The sequence below is a fragment of the Galeopterus variegatus genome, unplaced genomic scaffold (genome assembly GCF_000696425.1).
Source record: "Galeopterus variegatus unplaced genomic scaffold, G_variegatus-3.0.2 Scaffold1630, whole genome shotgun sequence".
In the NCBI taxonomy this organism is placed as follows: Eukaryota; Metazoa; Chordata; class Mammalia; order Dermoptera; family Cynocephalidae; genus Galeopterus; species Galeopterus variegatus.
In genome coordinates, this window is record NW_007727741.1 from 15,425 (window position 1) to 35,652 (window position 20,228).

The 20,228-nt window shown below is 39.0% G+C and overlaps 1 protein-coding gene across 1 annotated transcript in view; it reads right to left on the minus strand.

Moving 5' to 3' along the window:
• Positions 1-20,228, minus strand: part of LOC103594828 (serine/threonine-protein kinase Nek10-like) — a gene marked incomplete at its 3' end in the record, with an annotated part of 177,347 nt that overhangs the window by 11,939 nt on the left and 145,180 nt on the right. The window contains 1 exon segment of the mRNA XM_008578105.1: positions 12,526-12,739. Within this exon segment, the coding sequence (XP_008576327.1) occupies positions 12,526-12,739 (214 nt within the window).

Consider the following 20,228-nt stretch of genomic DNA (forward strand, 5'->3'; position numbering starts at 1 on the left):
AGACCCAAGCTAATGCAGGATGGCACCATCTTAAAACCAGAACTCTTAAGGAAGCACAGCCCTGCCCTTGGGCCGGTAGCCACAACACTTTCTCAGCCTTAAGTTTCTGCCCTCCACCCAGTGCACTCACAGGAGAGGTTATAACACCCTGATCCCAGTAGCTTGAAGCCTGGGCTCAACCGAGCCTGAGACTCTAGTTCTGAAGTCTGGAAAGCCAACCCTAGTCCTGTTGAACTGATGTACCCCCACATCCCTGACCAGGATCAGACAAATGTACAGATCCAACAGACAGACCCATCTCAGGCAGATCAGCTCCCATTCCTCCCTCTACAGCCCACCCCCACTAGCTAAGTTGTGTGCCTGAGCCCCCAACCCAGAAAAATAGTTCATGGGTCTCTATCCTTGTGAATATGCCTTTGAGTCAGTGGAAATAAAATCCATCTGCCCCTCCCAGAGAAGCAGAGAAGTGGCCAGGTGGTTTCATCCTGAACAGTCCTGCCTAACAACCTTGTCAACAGTCCCAGAAGTGGCTTCACTGGCCCCATCACTGCAGGCCTCTCTAGAAGCCCCATCCATTGCCCAGAAGTAGCTGGATGGGTCACTTCACTGCAGGCCTGCCTAGCAGCCCTGCCCACCACCCAGAAGCAGCTGGATAGGTCACTTAATTGAAGGTCTGCCTAGTGGCCCTGCCCAATAGCCCTGCCCAACACCCAAGATGCAGCTGGATGGGTCCTCTCACTACAGCCTCACCAAGTAGCCTCACCCACTTTCTGAGAAGTGGCTCAGCAGTTCTACCTTTGGCAGTCCAGCTCCTGAACAACAGAGGGAAGCACAGCACAACCTCACATTAGCCCCCCAAAACTGCCACAGCAGAAGGGTCACCAGCAGACCTGCATTCAGCTAGCTGAACCAAAGCACACCCACACCTCTGGCTCAGAGAAACATCTCAGCTCTCATGTCCCTTGAAGACCCACCACCAAGTCTTTGAGCCACCATATACAAGTGCATCCAAGTGAGAAACAGCTTAGCTGACATGCCCTTGGTGGGCTCACCCCTGGTCAGAGAAGCAGCATGCCACTAGAGACCCTAACATGCCATACACCCACACCTCCAGCCTGAGAATCAATCCAGCAACTATAAACCCAGTGAGCTAGCTCCTGAGATGCCTGACTCACAGGGTGCATGTGCACACCCCCAGCCTGTGAACCAACCCAGTGATACCTCCTCTAGCAAAGCTTTGCCACCACTACCACAAACCTTCAGAGTATAGATTGATGGGTCACTGGCAGACACAGAGCAAAAGTAGATGACAGCTGAAGAAACTACAGAGTCTACACTACTGCATACATCCTGAAGAAAGTCATTACACCATACTCAATTGACACCCTAGGACACATTTTCAGGTGAAAGTATTTTCCCATGTAAGCCACTCTACTAAACTCAAAAAGGTGACTTCCAACAAATGCACAGATATCAATGCAGGAAACAAAAAACATAAAGAACCAAGGTAACATGACACTACCAGAAAAACAAACTAATACTCCAGTAACTGATCCCAAAGAATCAGAAATTGCCGACTTGCCAGAAAAGGAATTCAAATTAATGATCTTAAGAAAACTCACTGAGATATAAGAGAATACAGACAAACAGTTCAACAAAATCAGAAAAACAATTCACAGTCTGAATGAAAAATTCAACAAAGAGATAGATATCATTCAAAAAATCAAGCAGAAATCTTGGAATTGAAGAATTCATTGGATGAAATAAAAAATATATCTAAGAGTCCCAACATCAGGCAAGATCAAGCAGAAGAAAGAACTTCTGATCTTGAAGACAGCAGTTTTGAAATAACACAGGAAGATAAAAAAGAAAAGAAAACAGAATAAAAAAGAATAAACAAAACTTATAAGATCTATGGGATACTATTAAGGAGAAATAATAGCTGAAAACTTCCCTAGCATTGGAGAAGATGTGAACATCTAAATCCAGGCTCAAAGGTCCTCAAATAGATTTGACTCAAATAGGTCATCTGCAAGGCACATTGTCGTCAAACTATCTAAAGTTAAAGACAAAGACTGAATTCTATAATTAGCAACAGGAAAACATGAAGTCACTTATAAGGGAATCCCCACTGGACTAACAGCAGACTTCTTAGCAGAAACTCTAAAGGCCAGGAGAGAATGAGATGATATATTCAAAGTACTGAAAGAAAAAAACAGCCAGACAAGAACATTATATCCAGCAAAGCTATCTTTTAGAAATAGAGAAGAAATAAGTTCTTCCTCAGACAAGCAAAAATTAAGGGAATTCATCATCACCAGACTGGCCTTACGAGAAATGCTTCAGGGGGTCCTACATCCAGAATAGAAAGAACTACAACAACCATCATGAAAATATAAAACTTACTGCCAGTGTAGATACACAAATTAGAAAAAGGAAAGAATCAGACCTTATCAATATAGAAAGCCACCAAACCACAAGGATAAACATTAAGAGAGGAAGAAAGAAACAAAAGATACACAAAATAACTGGAAAACAACCAAGAAAATGATGAATAAGAGCTCACATATCAATAATAACCTTGTATGTAAATGGAATAAATCCTCCAATTAAAAGACATAGACTGGCTATATGAATCAAGCAACATTACCTATCCTTACACTGCCTAACAGAAATGCACCTTACTTATAAAGACACACATTGACTGAATGTGAAGGGATGGAAAAAGATATTCCATGCAAATGAAAAACCAAAGCAAGTAGGAGTAGCTATACATATATCAGCTAAAACAGACTGGGGTAATATATAATTATAAAGGGATCAATCCAGCAAGAGGATATAACAATTATCAATGTATATGTACCCAACACCAGAGCACCCAAATATATAAAGCAAATATTACCAGATATAAGGAAGAGGCAGAAACCAACACAATAATATTTGAGGACTTTAACATTACACTCTCAGCATTGGACAGATCATCAAGACAGAAAATCAACAAGAAAACATTGAATTTAAGTGGCACCATAGATCAGATGGACCTAACAGATATATACAGAGCATTTCATCCAACAACTACAGAATACACATTCTTTTCATCAGCATATGGAACGTTCTCTAGGACTGATCATGTTTAAGCCCACAAAATAAGACTCAATGAGTTCAAAAAAATCAAAATCATATCAAGTACTTTTTTTCTGACCACCATGGGATAAAAGTAGAAATCAACAACAAGAGGAACTTGAGAAACTACACAAATACAAATACATGAAAATTAACAACATGCTCTTGAATGACCAATGGGTCAAAGAAGAAATTAAGAGGAAAATCAAAAAATGTCTTGAAACTAATGAAGACAGAAACACGACATGCCAAAACCTATGGGATACAGCCATGGCAATATTAAGAGGAAAGCTTATAGCCATAAACACCTAAATCAAAAAAAATACAAAGATTTCAAATAAACAGCCTAACAATGAACCTTAAGGAACTAGAAAAGCAAGAACAAACCAAACCCAAAATAAGCAGGATAAGAGAAATAATAAAAATTGGAGCTGACATAAATGAAATTGAAACTAAAAACAAAATACAAAAAATCAATCAGATGAAAGGCTGTTTCTCTGAAAAGATAAACAAAATCAACAAACCATTAGCCAGACTGACCGAGAAAAAAAGAGAAAAGACCTAAATAAATAAGATCAGAGATGCAAATGAAAACATTACAACAGATAGCACCAAAATACAAAGGATCATCAGAAACTATTGTGAACAACTATACACCAATAAATATGAAAACCAAGAGGAGATGGATAAATTCCTAGACACATATTCCCTACCAAGGCTGAACCAAGAAGAAATAGAAAATTGAAATAGGCCGGTAACAAGTAATGGGATTGAATCAGTAAAAAAAGTCTCCAAACAAAGAAAGGCCCAGGACCAGATGGTTTTACTGCTGAATTCTACCAAAGATTTAAAGTATTAGTACTTTATACCAGTAATGGATTAAATGCTCCAATTAAAACCATTTAAACTACTAAACTATTTCAAAACATTGAACTATTTCTAAAACTATATCTTAAACTATTTCAAAACATTGAAGTGGATGGAATTCTTCCAAACTCATACTATGAGGCCCGCATTACCCTGATACCAAATCCAGGCAAGGACACAACAAAAAAAGAAAACTACAGGCCAATATCCCTATTGAACACAGGCACAAAAATCCTCATTAAAATAATAGCAAACCAAATCCAACAGCACATCAAAAAGATTATTTTGTTATAAGCAATAGAAATGGACTAATATAAACATACATTGGGGAAAGGACAGTCTCGTCAATAAATGGTACTGGGAAAATTGGAGATTCATATGCAGAAGAAGAGAACTATACCCCTATATCTCACCATATACCAAAATCAACTCAAAATGGATTAAAGACTTAAATATGAGACTTGGAACTATAAAACTTCTAGAAGAAAACATAGGGTAAACACTTCAGGAGATAGGTCTGGGCAAAGACTTTATGAGTAGTACTTCAGAAGCAGAGGGAAAAAAAAGCAAAATTTAACAAATGGGGTTATATCAAACTAAAAACCTTCTGCACAGCAAAGGAAATAGTCAACAGAGCAAAAAGACAACCTGCAGAATGGAAGAAAGTATTTGCAAACTATGCATCTGACAAAGAACTCAAACAACCGAATAGTAAAAAAACAAATAATCTGATTGAAAAATGGGCAAAAGAACTGAATAGACATTTTTTGAAAGACATACAAATGGCCAACAGGAATATGAAAAAATGCTCAACATCACTAATCATCAGCGAATGTAAATCAAAATCATAATGAGATATCATCTCACCCCAGTTACAATGGCTATTATCAAAAAGACAGAAAATGACAAATGCTGGTGAGGATGTAGTGATATAGGGAGATTACAGTTAACAACAAAGTACTGCATATCTTTGAATAGCTAGTCAAGATGATGCTGAATATTCCTAACACCAAGAACCGACAAATGTTGGAGGTGATGGATATACTAAGCACCCTGATATGATCATTGCACACAGTATGAATATACCCAATTATCACATTGTACTCCATAAATATGGGTACGATTAAGAAAAATAAATTAAAAGGAGAGGAAAAGAGAGAGAGAAACAGAGAACGGAATAGTGATTACCAAAGACAGGGAAAGGGAGGGGGAAGTGGGCCAGGGAAAGGTTGGAAGACTGGTACAAGGTTACAGTTAGATAGAATAAATTCTGGTGCCCTAAGGTGACAATAGCTAATAATATTGTATTGTATGTTTCAAAATAGCCAGCAAAGGGGATATTGAATGTTATAACCACAAAGGAATGATAAATGTTCAGGTGATACATATGCTAATGATCTGATTAGATCATTACACAATGTATGCATGTATTGAAACAACAAGCTGTACCTTCATAAACATGTACAGTGAAAAAAATGCAAATTAAAAAAAATTCCATAATGAAGTGAAATTATGAAAGGTTTCCAAATTTTAAAAATAGTCTTTGCTATGTGCTCTACCAGCTGCTTTATCCTCCAAAGTAGATAGAATTTAAGATTATACGTGTGTGTGTATCATATTTTGACTCTCTGACAATTTCAGATTATCATAGAAATCTTTTTTTTTTTAATTCACCAAAATTTTAGGGAAAATTTCTGGAACTCACTACGTGAACATTTATTCATCATCTTAAGCATGGGATAATTTACCAAGATCAGATGTGGTTTTTTAAAAGATAATTTTGGTAGGCATGTGAAGGATAGCTAGGGGAAGGAGAGGATCCTAATAATCTGAGTGGAACTGATCCAATCAGTTGGCAGGTCTTCAAAGGGAAGCTGCAGCTTCTCTGAAATGAGGAAGAAATTCAGCCCATGGACAGACGCTTCAGGCTGTGCCCAAGAGTTCCAGCCTGACCCTTCTGATGGCCATCACTATGGATTTGAACTTGCTTTGCCATTTCCCACAATAATGCAAGCCTATTCCTTGCAATAAATATCTTAATATACAAGGGTACTTCAAAAACTTCACGGAAAGATTTGCATTATCTTCCAATTCTATTTTTCCATGAACTTTTTGAAGTACCCTCGTATCTCCTACCGGCTCTGTTTCACAAATTTTGTGTAGGACTGTCCTGCACATGGCATAATATTAGCATTCCTGGCTGCCATCCCTTAAATACCAGCAGCATTCAAAGTCACAATGACTAGCAACAATGACACCCCACCACCACCCCAACACACGCATTCCATAATGACCCCTGGTGGACAGTGCAGAGGTTGTATACTGACTGAATCATTGGGTAAAGGTGACCAGAGGCAAGAGAATCAGATATGCAGAGATAATGAGAAGAAAATCTATAAGGATAAGGTGGATTTGTCAGACACTTCAAAAATAGAGTTGGTAGCTTTCACTAACAAGTGAATGGAGGATTTGAGGGGGAAAGAATTGAAGATGTTAAAGTTCCCATTAAGGTAAAGAGTGTTATGGGAAGAGAATCCATTCACTATGGGACTTGCTGAGTGTGAGTACCTTTCTGACAAGCAGGTGATGTCCAGTTCAAAACTTAGGTCTGGCACACCAGAGAGGCTGAGATCAGACAGATAGCTTTGGGGGTCTTCAGCAAATGGGTGTGGAAATTATGTTGTGAAACACATCCCAATGTATTTTTCCTTCTTAGAAAATTTCGTGCACTCTGTCTCCCAGAGCTCTTCTACTATTAACATCAAACCATGAGGCTGAGGGCTACAAACACATGAGAAGATGGGGGTGAAGAACACGTGGGGAAAGAGAAGGATGTGATGGTTAGAAGGGCAGTCTCTGGAAGAAAGGATGAGAACTGGAAAGTTCTCCGGAAGCTCAAAGAAGGAGCCTGCTAGGCTCCTCTTTCTCCTAGAAAGAGACAATGAGTGGGCAAGTGTAAGTAACCCTATTTTTCTTCCTCATACTCACCCCAGCAGAGTTGAACCTTGGGATTAGAATTGGGCGATTGGTACAAATACACAGAGTGTTTGAAGAGGGAGTCCAGGTGCAGCTTGAAAAGACTGGGAGAAGCTTCATGATCATCATAACACTATAGAAGGGTACTTTAAAAATATCATGGAAAAATAAAATTAAAAGATAATACTAATATTTCAATGAAATTTTTGAAGAATCCTCATATACTGCATGGTTGTTATGGACATTTAACATAAGGCCCATGAGAGTAGAGGCATTCTCTGTTTTGCTCACTGTGGTATCCCTAGTACCTAGAATAATGCCTGACACCTAACAGGCACTCCATAAATACTTATTCAGTGAATAACTGAATGGCAGGCATCTGGGATAGAAGAGTAGGAAAGGATGAAGAAGTCATTGAACTGGTGGGCTAAGAGAGTGTCCCCCACTCCCACTGAGTTCCCCGTGGGTCATGTGCGGCATGAATGGAAATCCAAAGTTCCTGTGTGTCCCAGTGGGAATGTAGAAGATGGCTGTGGTGCTGGCTGGCGAGTTCACCAGGCCATCGCTGCACCGGGGGCCACACAGCAGGCTGCTTAAACTAAAGATGGCAAGGAAGTCACAATCAGGCCTCAGAGAGGAGCAGAGACAGCGACCCCAAGGTGGGAATTGAGGCATTATTGACCATTCACTGGGCTTAATCCATGATTAGAAAAGAAACCATGAATTATAGATACCATAAACATTTAACAAGGACAGAGGTCGATGTCCCAAAATCACAGAAATGGGTTCACCACATCCAAGGTCAGCAGAGGCCAACAGAAGAAGGCAGCATGCAGAGCCCCAGCCCCCATCCCATCAGCATGGGGATGCTTCCGCTTCCTCCTGCACCCACCTGCAATTTGGGATGAGGAGATGGAGAAGAGAGCCCTTGAAATGGGAAAGAAACTTTTAGATCAAAAGAGACTGATATAATTGATACTGACTACATCTATCATTTTCTGCCATCACCAGGAACAGGAATTCAAGATAAAAGGATGTATTATTTTGGAAAATAAAGTTCTCTTTTTGCACAACAAATTTTTACCAAAATTTATATGAAATGAAAAGGCATGGGGTTAGGTGAAGCTCATTCAAGGGAAGAGCAAGAAGAGAAGCAGAACATCTAAAGTTAAGAGTTTGGAAGAGAAAATGAGAGTTTTCGGAGAGGTAAGTTGGAAACCAGGATAGAGGAGTTAGCAGAAACCACAGAAGAAATTAAGGAATGGAATATGTACAATAAGCAAGAACTAAACTTTAGTCTGTCAATTTGGTTGTCAGTTATTTTGGAGAAATTCAAGGTTTTAGTCCATACTACCCACAGGTTTGAATTCCAACACCTTAACAATGTATTCATAGATTTTCACCATCTAGCACCAGTCTACTTTCCCAGACTTTTCAAACTATACATATGAAAACATGCATTGTAAATCAACAGACACAACTTTCAGGCCTGAGCCTATTACTAACTAGCTAGATGACCTTGGAGAAGGCTCCTAATTTCTGGTTTCCCTTTCCTTGCTTATTAAAATAAAGCATAAAACAGAACAACTTCTAAGTTTGACTCTTAGTCTTGCGTACTCAATCCAAGCTGGTATATCTGGAGTTTCTGAACTTTTGCTATTTCCTTTCCACCCAGGAGTGACTTCCATATCTATTTATCCAAGGCCCAATCTTCCCTGTTTGCTTTGGGAGTCTCCTTGAACTATCTCCCATATACTTCACTTGTTATTTACCCAAACTATCTGTAATCATCAGAAATTTCCTCCTGCATATGCATATCTGTCTTGTCTTCCCAAACAGATTATAAGCTACTTCACAACTGGGACCATTGTTTATAATTTTTTATAACTTCACATCCTACAAATCCTTGTTCTTTCATTATTAATTGTAGACCGCAAACATTTTCAATTTTTCTCTCTTTGTATTGTTCCCTAATAGGCTTATGATGTGAAAGCAGTTCTCCAACTGAAAGAACTTATTAAGCTAATAAAAAGAAATCAACATTCAGTTTTAAAATAGGGGTGGTAAAGATAAAATTCCCATCAAATATCACTGGAAGAGAAGTTGTAATCCCTGCAAATCTCACACTGCAAGAGCATGCTTCTCTCGTGATTACTCTTCAGTCTCCCCAGAACATTCAGCTCTGCTCCATTTGTTCACGTAGAAATAATACACTTTATTCACCTATGTAAATATCAGTCTAAACCTGTATCCACAAACTCCCAATAATCTAAATGGAATTGAAGTTTTCCATTGATTCTCCAGGTTTTTCCAGGTTGAATTTTTTTAATGCTCATCCTTGTATTTGTTGGTGAAGACCTGAGAAATATACTCTAGAAATGTCTGTGACCAATTTTTCTGTCTGAGATATAAGATAATACCCAAAGAATATTGATTCTGTGTGCTCAACACATTGTGCACAGTGCCAAAATGCCAATCATGGTTTTGCCTATTACAATGCCATAATACCCTCTATCTTACAATGTCCTTTTAATTATTACACATTTAAGTAAAAATATTACCTCATTTTACTCTACCTGATTCTTATCATTCTCAGCTCTGTGCCCTCCTTATGATTTCTTATTTTGAATTATAAAAATTGGAAAGCTTAACATTCTTCAAAAAGAAAGTCTTGCTTTACTTTCATAGTGGGTAAACCACAATACACAGGAGTGAACTTCATTAGTCCACTTTGAACTTTTCTGTCTTTTTGAAATATATATTAGTACTTGTCCTCACTAACCTATTATGAAAATTTCCATAATTAAGAATAAGCTAAAATGTGAAAATAAATAGCATATTCACCCATGAGACAGGAGGCTTTAACATTTCTTATCATTTGCCTAACCACTAATGTGCAAAATTTCAGAAACTCACAATGAGTCTGCTTATTGGTTCTGGGAATTGATAAAGTTCTACTGAACCTATTAACCTCTGTTTTTTTTGACCATCATTTATCAGTGGATTGTGTAGCTGTATTATTGATATTAACTGCTCTGGGAGAACATTTCACTATATTCGAAATGAAACAATCATAATACTGCTTAAGAAAAAAAGAGATAAAATTTTACACCTGTAATTTTTCTGCCAGCAATGGTATAGATGCAAGTTTTAAAAAATAATAATTGGTCCCCAGTAAGGATAACGCCAATTAACTTCATGCTCTCTTTCAAAGCTATATTTTTTTCCTTTTAGTTAATACTTGATTAATCTTGAAATGAAAAATCGTCAGTATACTTAAAATTGTGCAAGAGAAGAAGGTATATTATGACTCTGAAGCAGTAACATCAACTTTGCTTTGAAGTAAAGCATTTCTCTCTGGTCCATGAAAGGCTGAACACTGCATGAGGGCACTGATGCTGGCTAGCAGCATGTACTCAATAAATGGGCATTTACTGAATGACTGACATATGTGGCTTTAATGCTAGTGACCATTCGGACAAGTCAGCACTAGATTAACAAGCTATATCAACAATCTATTTTTCTAATGTAAGCTTTGATTATTTTATATAATCGATGCTATCTTATACTTTTATGCCACTTGTTAAGTTGCACAGTATATTCAAATACCTTAACTTCACTAATACTAATAACCTCTGAGGTTGGTAATATTTTCCTTCCTAATTTACAGATGAGTACACAACCTCTAGAATCACAACACCCCTCCCTTGACCTCAGAGCTCTCCCTTTGTTTTACCTGTCCATGATCTGAGAGGTAGATTTCTATAGGTAAGATGGCTCTCCAAATACATATTGAAATACTGATGGATGAAATGATATGGTATCTGGGATTTGCTTCAAAATAATCTGGGAATGTCAGGGAGTGGGAAGTGGGTGGGGATAGAGATGATACAGAAATAGCCCCAAGTAGCTAATTGTTGAAACTGGGGGATGGGTACAGGAAGCACTCTTTGCTTCTATGAACGTTTGAAATGTTCCATCATAAAGAATAAAAACAAAAAGTTGAGAAGTAAAATTAAATAGGTTAAATAAATAAATATGTAAAATGGTCCTTCTCAAGGTGTTTTGCTAAAGATAAGAGGATTTCTGCTGTTAGATTTTAAACTAACTCCATTCACCCCCACATCAGCCACATGAATGTAATATACAGTGATTCTTTCATATCCAATTGGAAATTGGCTAAGTAGCTTTAATGTTCAGAATTTAATAGAAGGCCCCAAATACCTAAGATATATAGAAATACCTAAATCTCTTACATGTCTGTCTACTGGGAATGCAACATGTCACACATAGAATGATATGTTTCTCATTGTTGCCTAGTTTTTACAAAGTCACTTTAGTAAAATAAAGTGAGCTCTAACTTCCCATGTATGAGATTTAACTGTGTTCAGTGAGAGCTCTAACTCCAAGATATATGCTCCTAAACATAAACCAAGGCCTTAGGTCATCATCATGAATTGTTCTGTGAAATTACATCTGGGCTCAGCATTTAAGGCAATGACCCTGAAAGAATTTCCCCTCAAAAGAAAACTACATTAAATCTTCAATTTCTGGATTCCAAGTACCTCAAGACAAACCCACTGAATAGTAGTGCTTTTTTCCTTTTTAAATAGGAATTTGCTGGAAACACTGCTATTGAAGTAATAAGAACTGCCTCTTCTTTGACACCAGCTTCTTATATAATTTCCCAGCTGAAATAGGGCAGGTCTTTAGGATCCTGAGAAGGAATTTAATGACCAGGTACTCTGACCAAGAATGGGCTTTGTGATCCTATTGTCTTGGGTCCCACCCCAGGATGGAAGAAAAGAACATGTACTGGATTGAATGACCCGTGCTGGATCCCTGCCAGGTGGAGGCCCAGAGCATGAGCAAACAATGGATCATGGATCATGATTGCAACCAAGGCACAGAAGAAGGAAAATAAGAGATAGCAACAAGAGCATTTCTGGCACTGTCACTTGCACATCTGGAAATTTGTAGCCTTGGCATCCCTTCGTCAAGCTATGCTCAGAAACACACTTAAATATCAAAGTAATCTAAAGTTAGCTGGGAAGAAAAATAAAAACACTTTGCAATTTGAATATTATTCTGCCACAATATTACTACTGCCACAAACAGTAATGAAATCAATTACAGAGACAAATAAGAAAAATTTTAAATGCAAATGTTATTTCCTTCTCTGAATTAACTCACGACATTTTCATCCATATTCCCAAAAGGTGCAATTGCTGAAGAAATTAAATATAAGCATTCACTGCTATTTATTCAAAGACTATAATTTGAACATAAAGTATTGCTAAAAAAACTTTTTGATACCTCTGGTTTTGCAATATACAATAAATTATGGATTAGTTCTTTGGAAGGTCAGTTATATTCAGCTATTTTAATTTTATTTATAATGTATAAAATTAGATGTAAATATGTAACTATAAAATACTGAAATACTGTATGCAACTAGTATTTTCCTAACTTTAGCTAAATTTTCTTTAAAACAGGCATGAAAAACTTCAGACAGCCTATTTGAGTACATCATCAAGAGACTGAAAGATTTGCGCATACCTGAGATAGAAGAGCCAGCTCATGGTGACACGTGACAGCATTCCGGTTGGCTTCCATAAAATACCTCTGTGTGCGCCTCCGTTCCCGTTCCAGCTTCTTTTCCAAGGCTAGCTGGGATGTAGACAAATTGTCTAAATACTTCATCATGACATCTGATATCACTGAACTGACTTCTACAATATCTGGACGGGCTTCTGCATCAGGAGTGAGGCACCTAAGAAAAGATATGCTGATTAGAACATTCTGGTCAATGGTGGGACCAGGCCACGGAATGTGAGGACCAAGGTTAAACGCCATTGTGTGTCTACCATGGTATTTGCACCCAAGAGCACCTGGAGTAAGATGGGCATCGAGCATAGCTTTGAGTCTAAGACTTCTCAAAAGGTGTTTAGAAAGTTGGGGAATGAAAGGGAAACAGCACTGTTCTCTTTGCACCTGGGCTGGCAGAGAAGCATTACAGGCTGGGATGACTGCTTTCTGAAATCGCTACCAGCTCACTGGTCAGTGAAACAAAGAGGATCCCAATAATGCAGGCCTTGATAATCACCCCTGATGCACCAAAAGGAAGGAAGGTTTCTGAGACTCTCAACCTTTTGGCCTTTTCCCACTGTATATTGGCAGTATTAACACAATGTGGTTAGTGAGTCCTACAAAACATGAAGTCATAAATATAAAACACAACCTCATTAGAGATTTAAAATGTTCATTGTGTTCAAAAATAAAATAAGGCACAAGGCACAGCAGGGCACCTGCTCCACCCTCTCTCCTGGCCTGTACCCCACCCCCAGTGGGGGAGGAAGGTAAAGGTAGAATATGGGCCTCCCCTTCTGACACAGTCCAACTGCAGTGCCAGTTAGAAGGCATCAGCAGTGATAGGACAGGGACAGGGACAGCAGATGGAGGTGGTGGCCAGGTGGGAACCCATGAAAACAGTAAGTGAATGACTGAAAACCCATGCCATGGTGGTGGGGAGCTAGAGGGACCCATGCATGAGCTAAGGACATACTCCTGTCCCATTGGACTTCATTTCTAAAACACAAAATCAAATATAAAATTATAAAGAATTTCAAGACTTTGAGCAAATACAGAACTTTAAACACCAAGCACAGGACCATTTGAGCACAGGGGCCCACATGGGTCACAGGCTCAGGAAGCCAGTATAGTGTGGCAATGCCATACTGGTATTCAAGTTTCTTACTTTAGCTCATAATCGCAAAAGAAGCTACGTTGTTGAATATCATATTCTAATTAAATCAGGTTCTTCATCTACCCTCACTCAATTAGCAAAAGTGGTTAAAGCTGTTAAAAATCCTCGGTTATGACTGCCATGAGAGAAAAAAAAACAAAGGCATCTAAGCCTTTTATTAGTGCAGATATTCTAAATTCTTAGACTGCAGATATTTAAACCCGCACAAGGTGGTATTATAAGCTGAATATTACCAGCTGAGCATTTTTTTTTAATCAGAAAAGCAATGTAAGCTTGTTTTACAAATTATATAGTCATACATTATGGTAAATGGGAAACAGAATGGTCTCTGTTCTCCTGACGTTTACTCATCTCCTCACCCAGGTTTACTCCCTGTCCTGTATTTGCCATCACTGGAAAAGGCACCACCAGGGAGATACAGTTAAGCACCATAACTAGGCAGGCAGGCTCTGGGTCAGAGTGGGGGGTTAAATTCCAGTTCACCATTTGTTAGCTCTGATCTTGGGCTAGTTACTTAGCTTCAAAGTCTCAGATAGCCTATCTGTAAAACGGGATAATCATAGTATCTACCTCATCAAACTGGCATGGTGATTAAATGAGGGAATCTTTGTAAAGTTCCAGCACATTATAAAAGTTCAATAAATTAAAAAGAAAATCCACACTTTTATCTCTCCTTTATCTCCTCCCACATTTAATAAACACCAAATGCTGTGACTTCTATCTTCTAAATATTTCCTGAATCTGTAATCTTCCCCTCTAACCCCACAGTTATTACATCATCACGTGCTATTGGTCTACTACATCATCATTTGAAATTGTCTCCTAAATGACATGCTCATTTCTTGTCTACCTGGGATCTGCACTGTAAGCTGCTACCAGAACAACATCATTAAATCTATGTCACTCCTCTACTCAAAATTCCTCAGTAGCTCCTCATGGCCAAATAGGATAAAATTAAAATTCCCAGAATGTCATATGAGATCTCTCTTGAACCCTCCACTCTTTCCCCTCCCCCAGCAACATACCAGATGTTCCTATCTGTACTTCCCCAATAGCCTGTGGCTCTCTTGTGCCCCTATTTCTCTGTTTATTTTATTTTATCTCCTCAAATTTTTTTTTCCCCAGTGATATATGCCCTTTCCCAGACACCAGTCCTTATCTGCCTGCCAAAATCTCACTCTTTTTCTAGTCTCCATTAGGAAGACTTTTTGGACTGCCCTCAGATAGACTTACTGCCCACCTTTATATGTTCTCAATGCACTGTCTGCATTTAAGTACTTAAAATTACTGTAAGTATTATACTGTAAGGTCTGTTTCACCACTAGACTGGAAACTTCTTGAAGGGAGGGATGTGTTTTCCTTCATTACGATCTCCTCAGCATGTAAAATGTAATCTAGGTTCTCATAGGTAGTCAGCAAATGAATGAATAAATCAATGAATGAATGAAGAAATGAACTCAGCCTATCATCTAAAGAATTTACCTGTCCATAACCCAAAATATTTGGCCACAGACTTTTTGGAGTCCCAGGAACACCTCCTACCAGAAGTTCCAGTTTAGCCTCATTGCTCTGAAATGACTTCCGGTTTAGCTATTTCATAGAAATTCTTAACAGCAGCCAAATCGGAGTCATAATACATGCTGAGGGTTGTCTACCAATCTTCCGCATGTATTGTTTCCATGATTGTCTAATCAAATTAGCATAAAATCTTGTTCTAAGAGAGATCTGGGATGTTCCTCTCACCCACCCCCTTTGTCCCCACTTCACTCTGAGAAACCACATGGAAAGAATTAGAGGGATATAATGTTTGATTGTAATCATTCCATGTTTTAAAAAACAAAGAGTTGAAGGTAGGGTGAAAAATGTAAAGATCCACTTGTCCCTGGAGCTAGCTGGAAGCATTAACTTAGTTAGTCACCATGACTGCCCCTGAAACAAAGTACCAGACAGCTTATGCAACCAAGCACAGAGAGAGAAAAATAAGGCAACTGGAATGTTTTGTGCATAAAAGGAAATGTTCTTCCTTTTAAAAAAGTAAACAGAATATTCTCTCTTAACAGTGTACGAGAAGGTAAAAATAGTAGTGCTGGTACTGAGCAGAGCAAAAAAATATATTTATTTTCTGTCCCAAACTCTTCAGGGTTGCTAAGTTATTCTCCCAATTTAAAGTCCTGCTAGGAAAGAAAAGTTTCAAAAACAAAATGTGCTTATACACCACATGAACAAACTGGAAAAAGGAAAGATGCACCACATTATAAATGTATATTGTGTGCACCCTGCTTAACAAGAACGCAGAAAGTAAAAATGAGAAGACAGTAAAACAGAAGAAAGAAGATATACATGACTGGAAACAATACATAGTTTTAAAATGATTATAGAAAACTTTCCCATTAATAGTTGTCATATTTCAAAGGCTCTTTTAAATTACTAGTGATTGGCTGTGAGCCTGATGTTTTGCTGAGTCATAAACAATCATTAAGAACACATGTTCTTTTATGTGTCCCTTGCATCAATTTCCTAAAACAAATAGGAAACTAACAAATAGGAAATTTGAACTTGTTCCCTAATTCTTTTGGAACTTAATTTTTTTAATACTAAGAACCCGAAGCAAATTAAATCTGCAATTAAATGTAAAACATGACTGGTTTTGGTTTTATGCCAAATTTTCTAAAGACAAACTTTATTTGTAATGTGAACCCAGACAATGAGGAATCTTGAATAACTTTAAATAAAAATAACATTTGTTACAGAATGCATGCAGAAATCTTAATTTATAGTCAGTAATAAAATTAAATGGTCAGTTCGAACTTATTATGGAATCCTAGTATTTTAAAGTAAAAGCACCCTCAAAAACATTTCATCTGGAGTCCCTTAACAGGTGATCATTCTCTGAAATGTTCTAACGACAGTGAACTCCTGACCCACCCAGTGGCCATCTCCCCTGTGGACATCTCTAATTGTGACATACACTTCCTAATGGTAAGCTGACCTTGGCCTCCTCAGAATGTCTAACCCTTGGTCTTGACTCCATTTTCTGAAGTTCCACCGAATAATTCCAATGTCATTCCATTTCCCCAGTTAACAGAAGTATTTCTGAATCCTCTTATGACTGTATTCCCAAGTGTGCTGACTTAATTTCCAACCAACCTACAGCAGGAAAAAATCCCACTTCTCTCCACCTCCACCACCACCGCTCAAAAAAAGTCACTATCATCTCTCAGTGGGCAGGTGGAACTGCTTCTCCTTCCACTCTCATGCCCCTCGGCTCCCCACACAGCAGCCAGCATGATCTTTGCTAAAGAAGAGATTTTCGCTATGTCCCAGCCTGCTAATAACCCTTCAGTCCTCTCCTCCGTACTGGAGTTACAAATTCAGAACCTTCCACGAGGCCTATAGTACCTCTGGCCCCTGTCACCCTCCTGAGCCCCAATCATTGGCTGGCTCTTCTCTCCCTTACTTAACATGCTACATCTCCACTTTCTTTTTGCTCCTCAAATTAACAACCTCTTTCCCCCAGCGAAGCCTTCACAGATGCTGGTCTGTGGAGTGCTCTCTCCAGAGAAATGATTGTTCCATTCTCTCTCCAGAGAAATGATTGTTCCATTCTCAGATTCCCTGTCCTTTCTTCTGAGAAAGCTTTCCCAAATCCCCACATTAGGCCAGGTCCTTCTGTGACCTCTTATTGCCCCTTTACTGCCCTTCATCTCATTTAGCATTGTTTGTTTTATATATTTAATACTGTAAATAATATAATATCCTTATTCATAATGATACCTAATTTTGTTGAAGGCTTACTACATGTTGAGTATTGTGTTGAGTGTGTCAAAGCATTTTCTTATTTAAATTTCAAAACAAGCCCATGAGGTAGTTTCTACTGCTACCCACATACCACAGATGAGAAAATTGGAGCTCAAGAAAGTTAAATTGAGTGATAGAGAAGGAATTAAAATCCATTTGATTCCAGAACCTGATGATGCTCTAAACCTTTACACCATATGTTGCTATCTGATTTCTACATTAGTCTATTAGCCCCAAGAGGCATGGGTACCAATAGCCAGGGAACCTGTCAGAAGAGACTGATGGTCCTGTTTTCCCAGATTAACAAAATCATAGCAATGTTTCTGTACCTTTTTCTCTGTGCTACCCTTTCCCTGCCCTTTGTGACACTCAAATTCTTATGAAAAAGAGAAATTAAATGAGCAAACATGGTACTTTTGTCCTGACATCTCTGAAGACTTCTTCAATTTTTACAATACTTTCCAGAAAACAAATAGCAGAGAACAGGAACAAATCGTGCAGATGCAGTTTAAATAGACTTGTCTAGATTCATTAGCAACAGGGCATGACCCAGTACATGTGACATTCAGATGATTTAGAGAGAGGTTTCAGCTCATTTCCCATAATATTAACAATGATAATTGCCAAAACTGCTCAAGTATTTACCATTTGCCAAGCCCTGTGCAAAGTCAGTTGTGTATGTTACTTTATATAATTATCACATCAGCCCAATGAGGTTGGTAGGATTATTACAAAGTCCCATTTTACTAGATAAGAAAACAGAGATGCAGAAATAATGGTCAAATCACTTGTCCAGTGTCTGTAGTTCATAGGACTCAGCCCCAGGTAGGCCTGTTTCCAGAGCCAGAGGCTCTTAAGACTGCAGATCAGAATTGGGCAAAACAAGGAAAGGTTCAAAATACAAACAGACAGGTGAGCAGTAACTATCAGCACAAAACAATGGGCTGGAAAGAGAAACCAAAGGAAAAAAGGCATAGCCAGAATAATATGTCTGTTACATTCCATCAGAGATGGGGCTAAGTGCTAGGCCAGATACCTAACCAAGTGTTAAGAGATTTCGGAAGGAGATGGAAAAAGATTCTATCCGGGATGATTCTAGGATTTCTACAATTCAAAATACTGAGGATTTGGCTCAGCTCGATGGGGTGGAGAAGTAATCTTTAGCCAACTTAAGTATCTAAGATGATCCAGAAATAGCAATCAGCCAGATAAACAAGAGTCATTTCACTGAGGATTTGGCTCAGCTCGATGGGGTGGAGAAGTAATCTTTGGCCAACTTAAGTATCTAAGATGATCCAGAAATAGCAATCAGCCAGATAAACAAGAGTCATTTATTCATACAAACAATATTTATTAAGGGTCTCCTCTATGCCAGACACTGCTGTGGGCACTAAACAGCTATAAACTTAACTGACAATGGCCCTGCTCTTGAGTTTACACTCTGGTAGGGAAGAGACAGATAACAAACAAGTGTGCATGCATATTTGTAATATGTCTGGGGTGACGCCTCTTGTGAACTTTATAAAACAGGCAAGAGGTCTAGAGGGTGCTGAGTAGTGGTGGGGTCATCAGAACAGGCACCTTGATGAGGGGACATTTCAGCAAAGACCAAAAGCAGTGAGGTACTGTGCCATGTGTATATCTGAGGAAAGAGAGTTTCAGGAAAGGGTACAGCAAGGGGGAAGGTCTTGAAGGACACTATAAGCTGGGACTAGCAAGGACCTCCATGTGCATGGAGCATAGGGAGTAGGAGGAAGTGGGGGAGGATGACTGAGAAATCAGCAGGGACAGCCCTATGGGGAAGGAGGGACGGACCAGAACTTTAGGATTATATCCAGATAACAACTTCCATTAAACTTGTACTACTATATTGATCGCTGGCACTTCTGATATTCTTTGAAAAGTTATTATAAAACACATTACCAATGTAAAAATTGAAATGAAAAGTCTTCCAGTCAAGATGGTGGAATAGACGGTCCCCAGCATCACTCTCTTCCACAAATCAACCAATTTACAACTATTAAAAAGCAACAACAGCCAAGCTGGCGCTGCTAGAAATCAGGGAAAGTGGAGGAGAGACATACAGAGTTCATGAAGGCAGGAAAAGCCATGAGGAGAGAGAGAAAGGATTGCTCCCACCATTTTTAGCCCCAGCTACTGCAAGGCTGGAACTGGTGAGCACAAGGAGAAAGACCTGGCAAAAGCCACAACTGTGCCCTTCCTATGAAGTTGCTAGGGGCAGCAGGTGAGAAGAGGGCCTTGGTTGCCCTCAGGCCAGCAAGACCACTAACAGGGTTCCTGTGGACCCATACAGGAGTGAGGAACCACAACAACTGAAAAAAGAATCCACTCAGAGGCCAGTGAGTCATTACAAGGGACTGGTGCATGGCCCATCCCATGGGAAGTGTTTAGAGTACAGGCGATAGGAGAGACAGGCCCACCAGGGGAACATTGGGGCACAGCAAGAACAGCTGATCTGCACCCCAGTCAGCACAGGACCATGCAGTAGACACTGGCGAGGAATACAGATCTGCAGGGGGTGCAGTTTGCTGGAAAATCTCAGGGCCCGACCAGAGTTTCCACACAACCTAGGTGTGCTGGACCTTACAAGACCTGGAAGTACATATAAGGTCAAGAATTAAAACCTGAGCTTCACAAAAAGCCTTCCCCAGGGAATCAGCAGCAAAGCAGCAATTTA